This window comes from Amphiura filiformis, chromosome 2 (assembly GCF_039555335.1).
Source record: "Amphiura filiformis chromosome 2, Afil_fr2py, whole genome shotgun sequence".
NCBI classification, from domain to species: Eukaryota; Metazoa; Echinodermata; class Ophiuroidea; order Amphilepidida; family Amphiuridae; genus Amphiura; species Amphiura filiformis.
In genome coordinates, this window is record NC_092629.1 from 72,527,025 (window position 1) to 72,538,551 (window position 11,527).

The 11,527-nt window shown below is 38.0% G+C and overlaps 1 protein-coding gene across 1 annotated transcript; it reads right to left on the reverse strand.

Moving 5' to 3' along the window:
• Positions 1 to 271: 271 nt before the first annotated feature.
• Positions 272 to 10,791, reverse strand: LOC140142829 (uncharacterized). Its single transcript, XM_072164842.1, has 5 exons — positions 10,684 to 10,791; positions 6,414 to 6,647; positions 4,911 to 5,058; positions 2,643 to 2,764; positions 272 to 417 (listed from the first exon to the last, which is right to left on the reverse strand). Exons 1-5 carry the CDS (start codon positions 10,778 to 10,780, stop codon positions 272 to 274), a joined length of 747 nt encoding a protein of 248 aa, XP_072020943.1. The 5' UTR covers positions 10,781 to 10,791.
• Positions 10,792 to 11,527: the final 736 nt, after the last annotated feature.

The window sequence follows — 11,527 nt, forward strand, 5'->3', positions numbered from 1 at the left end:
GAGCACTGATACTCTCCAGGCTCGACTACTGTAACGCACTCTTCCTTCAGCTCTCTGCAAAAGACATAAGCCGTCTCCAAAGACTTCAGAACTCCGCCGCGCGTGTCATCTTTGCTGTTGGGCGTCGAGTCGAAGCTCACCCATTAGTCTCATCTCTCCACTGGCTCAGCATTGATAAACGCATCAGTTTCAAAATTCTTCTGTATATTTTCAAGTCTCTCAACAACCTTGCTCCGAAGTACATCTCCAACAAACTGACTCCTTATATTCCTCAAAGGACTCTCAGATCAAGTAATGACACCACGCGTCTCCTGGCTGATAGATCCATCAGTGTCGCCGGTGATCGTCGTTTCCCTGTAGCTGGTGTTAAGCGCTGGAATTCATTACCAACAGAAATCAGACTTTCGCCATCGGTCACTCTTTTCAAACAGAGACTCAAAACTTATTTATTCTGAACTGGTTTTCTTATGCATTTGTTTTTTACTGTAAGCGCAACGATGCTTTCTTTGCGAATTGCGCCCTAAGAACTTTGTAGTAGTAGTAGTAGTAGTAGATCTTGGAATTAGTATTTTGTTTAATTCCTAGTTAACATCTATAATAAATTACTGAAACTGGCGAATTGGTGAGGCTAAAAACTTTTACGGGTTACATTATTTCGGAAAAGTGACTTTTGCGATGCGAGCGCAATTCAATAAAACATCGAATTTTGTTTTTGTTTACGTTAATGGTGTCAAATAATGTTAATTAGTTTAACAAGCACTAATGTTGACATAGCCTGAAATAGGCCTTCTGTCCTGTCATCTGTGTGAAGATAATATGCCTGTAGTCTGGATACGGTCATTGAATTACCTATTATACCTTAAGCAATCACACAGTATCAACTATTACATGACACAGTAGAAACTCATTAACATGTATTGTTTATTCAACTAATTTGTCAACATTAGCATGTATTATGTGTTAAACAGTGTCTGTTTTTATGGAGAACCTATAGTCAACAGTAGTGTGTTTGTTTATTGAATTAGTTTGTAAGTGAAGCTTTTGAGTTGAAGGACAAATTAATCAGGATTGCCAAACCTGTGGTTTGGTAGCCCAAATGGGTGACTTTTGAACAATTTCCCTGAGACTTCCCATAGGAACAGATCATGGTTAATAAAAAAAATTGGGTGACATTTCAGCAATGCAGGTGCAAGTCTGGTAAGGATAAGCATTTGGATGTCTTGAAAGCCTACATTTATTCAACTAAGGGACTGGGTCGGAGAGGGTTTGTCTGATACGGGAGCAGCTGACAGGTAATTTGTGTCTGTGCAAAATATTTAGGCCCATGTGGAACGTAAGTGTCCTACAAAATTGTAAATTTATTTTGATTGATCTGAGACTGCACTTCAAATTGCGCTGCATCAGGTGAAACTGCACCACAACTTTGAAAATAGGGTGCACCCCAAGGTAACAAAAATAACTCAAACATTGAAATTGCATCTGACCTTCTCAATTGTAATTCTAAATGACAATATCCTCTCACCTCACTAATCACATTAAATAGAACATTAAAAATCTGACCGCGGAAGACGGGTGACTGCTAGTGCTTATAATTAGCCAATGACATGAAACACTGATCTCTCCTGAGCTCGATTCGATTAATCAATATTGTTATACGGTGTAGTGAAGATATCAGAGGGTGTTTAATATGTATGGATGCATACAACATGATTCGATATTTCAGGTATTTCTAGCTAGAAATCTCACTAAATTGGTCCATAGTTTTGGATATTTCTGTCTTTTTCGTATTATATTATTTTCATCGCCTAATGAGATTGATTCAGGATTGGATTCAGGACTGGATTCAGGTTCCGTCCAGGTCCTGCCTTAGATTTAAAATTATTTGATATCTGACATTCGTCGTTTTAAAAATGCAATTCGATATATATCTGATGTGCTCTCAGGTCCCATAAAAATACGTGAAAACGTCGCTATCTGAGCCCTTAAGTGTGATTTTACCTTAACATCGATTTTTAGGTGATGAATTTTCGCCATAACCCTAGCACTCCTCTATGCTAAGTGATAATTATACGCACGGTTTCGTTGGTCGGGCCAAGGAAACAATGGACTTCATTCAGGGTCCCCAAGATGGAAATCTCCTTGAAGATATTTTGGTATTATCTAAAAACCAATCGATCACTTATCTTGTTTTAAAGTTTGGAACACAGAATTGCCATTCTTTACAATGTGCTATGATCTGAGAAGTGTCCTGCTATATATAGTAGGACATAGGCAAAACTACAAACTACATGAGTATGACTTAAAAGAACATGGATGAAATGGAAGATTTAATATTAATATTTGATACATACTACGTGTGACATGGGTCTACTAAACAGTTCATACTATGATAGTTATCAAATGGGAATGATCAAACATTGACAAATTAAGGTTACAAACGGCGTGCTGTATGATACTTTTGGTGAACCCTCTTGCAGATGAAAAAATACTTACTTATATCTTTGGTGTCTATTATACATCATATCAATTTTTTCCAAAATCAAGCAAAAATACAATCTTTCGAATGGCTACAAATTGGTCTAGACTAAAGCCGTTCCTGTATAAACTATTGATAGAGCTGCTGGTAGAATCAAGTGACTCACCAGAGTTATCAATCGTCACAGCGTATGCATTTACAAGTTCAGATATGACAGTACGTACACCACTTCCATCTATCCCTGCCGTTTGAACTGTGTTGTTCTTTTTGTCCGCCCAATAAATAGAGCTGAAAGGAAACCATACAAATTAAATAACATAGTGCACTTAATACGTCCACGGCGAATTCACCGTGACCTTTCCAGCCATAAACCCGCTTATTGAAGATTAAACCGATATATGCAGTACTAAACCATTATATAGTAATCTACTGTCCAATGCAAATTTATTACCACCTGATAATATTGATCCAATGAGCGACCGAATTGTCCGCTACGGACGACTAATCCAATCGATAATGACTCTATTGACATGTACGAGCGTATCTCCACTGACCGAGTTTTGGGATATTTTTCACTGGTTTGCAGCTGTTTGCTGTCATTTACTCATCAAGGCGGACGACCGTTATTATAAGGACTATGCCAATTATTTAAAGATTGACATGTAGAGAATAAGCCATAATTGATTGACAGAAAGTACTAAATTTGTACCTATGACGGTTTTATGACACCAATCTTCAAAATATGATCAAAAAATGGCTGCCCGGTGAAGTAAAATGTGCATTGGAATAACACGGCGAGTTTGGATAGATGGTAGGAGTTCTTTTTAATAAAAATGTATTGTTCCCCGTTATTAAAGCTTGGTACAGGGTTGAAGATTCAGATATTTGGAAAAGAATAAGTAATTGAAACATAGAGAAAGTACTAAAATCATAGCTTTTATACTTTTTGATATATGATACTAACTAGTTCAACCCGTATAGCTACAACACAGCGCTACCAGTAGGGTTCAATTGCCTATTGTGAGTGCCCCTGTGTTGTGTGCATACATGTAGTTAACAATAACTGCATGAGGAGGAAATAAACGGCCATAGAAAACGGGCCCAGCACACCACTTGTACATTCCACATACTCGGACACAAATCACCACCCCACTCCCACATTCTCCATACACACCCGCACCACAATTCCAAAATCATGTGACAAGATACCACTCAGAACTCGCAGTTCAATATCGGCAAAGTAACTAATAACTCACCACTAAGAAATTATGAAACTCTTTAATAAATATGCAGTATGCAAGTACGCAACATAAAATAGTAAAACATATCAATGTATTACTGATCGGACATCATAGTATTATTTGTAGCGGAGGCGCTTCATTTCATAAGTAAAATGTGGTTTAGTTTGCCAGTTGTGGCCGTAAAAATCGAAAAAAATAGATATTCGGAAATGTTATTATTCATTTGACCAATTCAAAATTACAACAGAAAAGAATGTTTTACTTATTTGAATCAAAACAAGTTACTTAGCTTAGAAAACGAGTAAGTTTATGGAAAAGTGGAAAATGTCTGTGACTAAGTGAACGATTAATTTTTAATCTTTTAAGATTAAAATAGTTCGTCTCAAAGCCCTTCTCAAGTTAAAAACCTAATACGGAATGCGGCTTTATTAACTTATTTATTTATTTATTTTTTTACTTTAATTTTGTGTATCTGTGGCAAGGATAGACCACCCTTTCATCTCTCATCTGTCAGACGTGAGATTTTTTGTGGTGGATCAGAAAAAACCTGAATGTACTCAATCCAGCGGGAATATACGTATAACGCAAAAAACGGGCGATTTTACTAATGCGCGCGGGAGCTGTGAGACGAATTATTAAATGAACATGACCTTAGCACTCTGACTATACTAAATAGATCATCAACTGAAATTTGAATCAGTGGAAAGGGAGTGAAAATAAGGGAGTTTCGTAAAATTCTTACATTTCAAGAACGGTATGGTCAATCGTCAAAATTCATTTGTGACTTTCAAATACCAAACAATTACGGTTCCGACGATACAGTTCTTTCAGGGACACCCTGAAGTAAAATTAATTACTGAGGGTAGTAAACCACTTGCATAGTACTTGTTTTCAGTTAATTCTACATCAATGAAAAAAACATTAATATTTCTGGTCAACCAGCCATACCTGTTCGTGATGGACGCTGTGACTGAAACCTTCATTCGTCAGCTGGGTTGTACCAGCTGAATACTATAGGTTTCAGTCGCATTCATCCGTCAAAAAAAAGTATGTCTGCTTGAACAGATTCAAATTAAATCTTAATTTCAACTTGAGAGTCTTCACAGTTTGACTTGCTTTGGTTACTTTTTGAAAATCTTAATAGGCGAGTGATATGTATACAGCATGGATACAAGTGCCCCTCGGATCCGTACCTGTCATGTCCTGTAATACCCCTGCCATCATCGGCATTGCTAATGATAACCGTCCTGTCCGATCCATTAACACTGGCACGATTAATTGCGTCTGTACTGGTATCCACCCAGAATATCTGCTCGTTCATTAGGTATATTCCGCGTAGGTCTAAAGTTCAAAACAGAACATCTCTAAATATGAGTTCTTTATCAGGCTTATGTATGTATAGATTAAGAATACCGTAACGGTTCGCCTAATGACGTTATGGGCTCCCTTGAAATAAGTGGAATAATTTCGGTATTAATGTTAGCAGCTATTTTAAACTGTTGCGATTTGGTAGTTTATAGCATCTTGCGAATGGTGGTGAGCTTTGGCAAACAATTACATTCATCATATCATAGCGAGTGTGTAGAAGAATTCAAATATCACATATATACTTTTGTAGGTCCTGTGGTTCTTGAGTTATGTTGTAGCGAGGGCTGAAACAACAAAACTTTTGTCAAACGTGCATAATAACTCTGCCGACTTGTGCCGTCTGACGATAACATTGAGCTATCAAGTTGCATTATCTATTTTCCAATGTGACATTGGGGCCCGGAATTTGAAGTTTTACCAAGTGAGCGATGGTCGTTTAAGTTTCAACCTTGGACAAATAATATGTACGCTTCTTAAACCCGTGATACATAAACAAAATCAGAAAATCACTCTTTATACACAAAAACCGGATTAAAAATTAGAGAACAAAAAAGTCAAAAACGTTCCTGTCAAATGCCGTTGAAACTACGGAAAACACCCAGAAAATGTCACTAACCCCGCACACTCGATATAGTTTAGTACTTCCAAATCCACTCACAATTGTATCTGCTCCCACAGGTTACTCCCGTTTTAGTATTGATTCCGGCCCATTCAGACGGAAGAAAAAGAGGTTAGTATAGTCCCGCTCACTCCCGTATCTCTTTATAGTCGCCACAAAAATGGACAAAATAAGGCTTGGAAGCTTGCAATATGCTGTTAAAACAGGCGCAATGTGATTTAGTTTTCAATTATTGTCTTCAGCTTATACGTAATAGAAAAGCATCACAGTAGAACAACGTTTATATTGCGATAAGGATACGTGGTGAATTGCGATCTGTTGTCATCTTTTCTTTTTTGCCGTATAATAAAAAATATCGGTTCCACGGGACTCAACGGGAGTACGAGTACAATCCCGCGCGCTCGGAAAATTACCTCACTGAATCCGGTTATCTTCCACTTTCTTCTATTTAATCCTACTCAGGTCCCAATCCGGAAGAACAAGTAGCACTCCCATCCACTCCGTCTCAAAATTAAATTTGTTTACACTAATAATAATAATAATAATAATAATAATAATAATAATAATAATAATGATAATAATAATAATAATAATAATAATAATAATAATAATAATAATAATGATAAATTACAATTTTGATGATACAATTCCCTGTCGTAGCTAGTGCTCCCAAGATGACAAGAAACTATGGGAAATCAATTATACTCACTTCTTCCTGGTGAACTTGGTAAGTCGAGGACAGTTTCGACTCCTGAACCGTCCTGGTTCGCTCTCAGGATCCGCGTACTAGACTCCGTTACGTATATATGTCCTGTCTTGGGGTCATGTGTAATACCCCTAGGTATGTTGCTCAAGGTAATAATGGGTTGGAAATTTAGTTGCTCCACATCGGCATCAGTCTCGGCTAGGTAAACGGTAAAAGAACCATCGCATCCCACAAAAACTGAAATGATAAATATCAATTGGTTCTTAGTTAAGTCATGACAGTATATCGGCCAGCCCCATGAAATGTTCGCGTCTTTGGGAAAGGGTTTCAAATGGATACATCATACATCAAAATGTTTAGAAGAGTCTGGAGAATCTTTTCCGCCATGTTGGCAAATTTGTATCCCGCACGTTATTTCCGTTTATCCAAAAATGTCACAAGTTAGTGGTAATTGTGTAAATATTCGCACGCTCCACGGGCAATTGTTTCATGAATTGGGATGGGGTGGGAGGGTGTCACCATTCTGTATCCCAACCCCCATGCCACACAGCCCCCTAGCTACACCACTATCATAAAGGGAGTGTTTATTGTAAAGAAATATTTTAGTTAATGATACAACAATTAGGCTAATTCTTTGTAAAGACATCTTGTTATGTAACCCGTGATCCTGGCTACAAAGGTCAATTGTGGGATGTCTAGGGTATGCGCTCCTAGGCTGCAAAATCCCTGGGTTGTTGTTAAATGGTTTATGGATATGGGGCCGTAATGGTCAGCTACTTCCTGTAAAATGTGCCGAGGCTTGTGGATCAATGTCTAGGCGTTGTGTATATGCTAGCGCACTATAAATCACGGCGGGTTTGTTTAAAACAATATTGCTCTTTAATGTGCGTCGGACGAGAGCACGACTTTATAGCGATATTTGCAGGTAAATATTGAGGTTAGGGAGGAATGGCATGCGCTCTATAAGGAACATATTAATGCTTGATACAAGGGGTGTCATTTCCACCCTATATGCATGATTTTTATCTGGACGTGATAACGCCCAAATTTTTAGTTTTTATATATTATTGAACTTATATCAGGAACCACAAGACCTATGGAAATATAAACGTAATTATTGGCTTCCATGACTCATAATAAGATCAATGTATTCGCATTAAGAAGTACGCTACAGTTTTCTAATTGGAAACAATTTGGCTCCTGCCATCCGACCCACCTTTAGAATATTATGACCAGAAAATACCACACAATTGACTTTAAAAGTGAAAGATTATAACACTTGGTGATTCCAAACGGCTCGCTAAAATCGCTTGCCCCCCCCTCTCGGCCTGCCAAAAACGCTTGCCCTCTCTCGGCCTGCCAAAAAAGATACATGTTGCGAGCGCAGCGACCAGGAAAATGTGCATATTTAAGCGTTTCCGTACTGTTTTACTAAGCCTTTTTAAAGCGTTTTATTTGAAAGGCGTCCCATAAATGTTTGCCAAACCCTTTCGGCTCGCCAAAATATTCTTGCTCCCCCCGCAATTTTACCCTCCCCAGGGCTCATAATTATTGCACAGCCCCTAATGATAACCATGAGAGTTATTATAGAAAGGATCATAATTTTAGATACTGTTTCATAAAAGAAACTGTGGTTGTTTCAAGCCCTGTGTGATGGCTCTTAACAAAAACCGCTTGTAAATATACTGAGCATGTAAAGAAACATTGGGTTGGCTATTTAAAATAGACCCTGCTATATAAATAATTATATAAGCCTACATAATAGCTTATAGACGTGTCAATTTACTTTTGAGCTAGATAGGATTGGAACATCACTGTTTTTGTTATAAGTATCTTTGAAAGACATCCACAACAACATATCCAAAAAGGACAAAACTGGGAATGGGAGAAAAATGCTAATTGGCATAAAACAAAAATGGCCGCTTGTTGCAGGGCTTACAATGTCAAAATTGGTCGAATCTGGGTAAAACTCATACCAATGTATTCCTCTCGTTATTAAGATTTAGAAAAGTACAGTTTGACCTATCTCCGATGTACAGTTCTTGAGTTATACATCGGAGATTACACTTTTTCTGAATCCTTATAATAAGAGGAAAACAATTAGATCTATATTCGCCCAATTTTGACATTTGACCGCTGCTTTAACGGTCATACACATTTGCATTTCCCATATTCACTTTTTGTCCTTTTTGGATATTTTGTTCAGGAGGGTATTTAGAGCTACACGCAGGCAAAAACATTGGTAATCCATATTTTTGTCTAGGTGCACCCATTATTTTACTTAAATTGACTCATCTATCATAGCATACCGACAATAATCATGCAGGAATGTTATGCACATTACCGTCACTTCAAAAGTGAGCACCCCCTTCACTACTCGTTGGCAAGGATATAGGAAGTAAAAATAATAAGAAACGGTAATACTATAATAGAAATAAGCATTTCTCTAGTAATTTATTTTTAATTCATCAACCTCAATTTTTTAACATCAGAATGACTTTACTCTTCCAAGCATACATTTACCAAGTTATATTCAGTAAAGAAGAGGGATACAACATTAAGTTTGAAAAAAAACACATAATGAAACAATTTGATATATAAAATTAGTTACTTTGCCATATTGAGTATAGCGTGCAGGCTGTTGAGGCCTTAACGGCACTTAAATTACAAATTCAGCAGAGACTTTAAATAATTAGTCAGGCTTACAAAAACTTACAAAAACACAAGACTTAAAATCAAAAATATAATATTTGAAGTTATTCTTTGATCACATGGCGAGTACTAGCGAGCACAGTATGCAACTCAAAAAGTTCAAACGTTGGGGGTGGGGTGGGTGTGGGGGGGGTAGAAACCTGAATTGGATACAATACCGACTGGAAAGATGGCAACGCTTTCCTAGCCAGTGGCGTAGCTAGGGAGGGCATCAGGGCCATCGCTAGACCAGTTTCTCATGGGGATGCGGAGAAGCACTTTTTGCTGGTATATTAAGGCTGGATTTACTCTTTGCCTGAGCGGCAACATGATGCTACACCTGGCTATTCGGATCGTAGTGTTACACCCCTCCCCCACAACTGTAACCCAACTGTATTTTCCAAGACGTCCGGCGCGCTGAACCATCACCAAAATTACTTATCCGGGAAAATTAGATAACAATGCTCTTCAGTTAAATCCTCTGAAGTGTCAAGTTATGTGTATTTGCCGTCGCAGAAACACCAGTTGATTATGTTTCAAATACCCAACTTTCAGAAGCTTCTAGTTTACGTCTCCTTTGTGTTCAGTTATCTGCTGACCTCTCCTAGAATGAGCATGTGTCAAATGTTACAAAAAAAGTGCAATAGACTCATAAGCTTCCTGAGGACTGTTGTTGGTAAACAAAATCCAAACATCCTGCTCACACTTTATCGTTCTCTTGTTTTACCGGTCATAGATTTTTGTTCACCAGTTTGGTCTGTATATCATATAAATCACATTAATAATTTGGAACTTATCCAAAGCAGGGCATCAAGATTTATTTTGAGTCAGAGAAGGGGGGATCAATCTTACAGAACGGCTTTATTACAGGGATAAATTCGCGAAAATGGGCCAAAATGGGGTTCATTATGGGTTTAAAATATACCAAAATGGAAGATGCAAATCGTAAATTTTGTCACAATATTTCGACTGAGCAGCGGGAACTTGTCACCATGCCCCAGGGCAATAATCCGTTGGTGCTGATTAAGGGTGCGGTGCGGAGGGGTGATTTTGCGATAAAGAAAACGTATGGACCTGCCATGGACCACATCACCTCAACGTGTCTCAACATCATTATAGGCCCAATAGACCGGCCCAATAGACCGGCCCCTCTCTGTCACATGGTGTGAGAGACACATCTCATACGTACTCTCTCTCTCTCTCTCTCTCTCTCTCTCTCTCTCTTTCCCACTCTCTCTCCCCTTTTCCCTCTCTTCCCCTTCTCTTTCTCCATTTCTCTCTTGGCCTTGGTAGGCACGTGCCCTGGGCGCCGTCTTCCAAGTGGTGAAAGTCAAATTTTTGGCACGCTTCACACGAATTTCAATATAAACACTGATTATAACCAAATTAGTGGAATTTGTGCAAATTCGACCACTCGCCTAGCACCATGCTAGCGAGTTGTTAACTACTCGCCTGTTAAATCTAGACGGCAAGGCCCAGATGGCGTGCATGTTCACAACTAAGATCTGCTAAGAAATTGAAGAAGAAGAAGAAGAAGAAGAACGGAAGAAGAAAATGTTAAAGATGATGATACAGTACTCACCCTTTTCACCATAAGCAAGTGCAATATATGTTAGCATCATGATCAACAGTCCTACAACAATCCATGCCCAACTGCACCTAGCCTTCGATTTCTCCATTTTTGTTATTTTCTGTAAGCAAACTGTTCATAAATTAGCAGAAAATGTAATATCAAATTCCCATTCGTTACTTTTTTAATTACCACATGAAAATCTGTTTGTGAAAATTCAATGAGCCTAGTAAATATAATTATGTCTTAAATCAGCAGAATATTAAAACGCGTATGTCAATTCTAACAGCTTTGTCAGAAGTGATTCCCAAATCGAAACTATGTACCTTTTTTAGTTTCCTTGGTGATAACAAACAAATTCTAAAGAGAACAACCTCATCCCTATGTCAACAGCTATTTTTGCCATTAGACACATATATTTTTAATTGAAACTTTGCCTCAGTCTCAAATGTAACGAGTATGGCACTGAAACATTCCTCATAACATGCAATAAGGCATGGTAAAAAGGCAATTAAGCATATATGACATATGCACTACCAATCATTCTAAGTGGTTGCATGCTAATTTTTAAAATTATATTTGAAGACGGAAGTTATTCCATGTGCAGCACCTTATTATGTTTTAAAGTGGTTTTATGCTACATTAAGTTTTAATTTGACAACGGCAGCAGCAGCTGCATATACAGCTTTTTGAAAGGTAAACGCTCAAGAAACTTGTTGGGTGAATCCGCTCGCCAAATAATTGGACGGACCCATATTTGTTTTAAGGGATCTGGAATGAGCGTTTTGATCGTTTCGACAGTATTTTTTGTGGGACATAAGAGCACATCAGACATATCGAATTGCATTCTGAATAC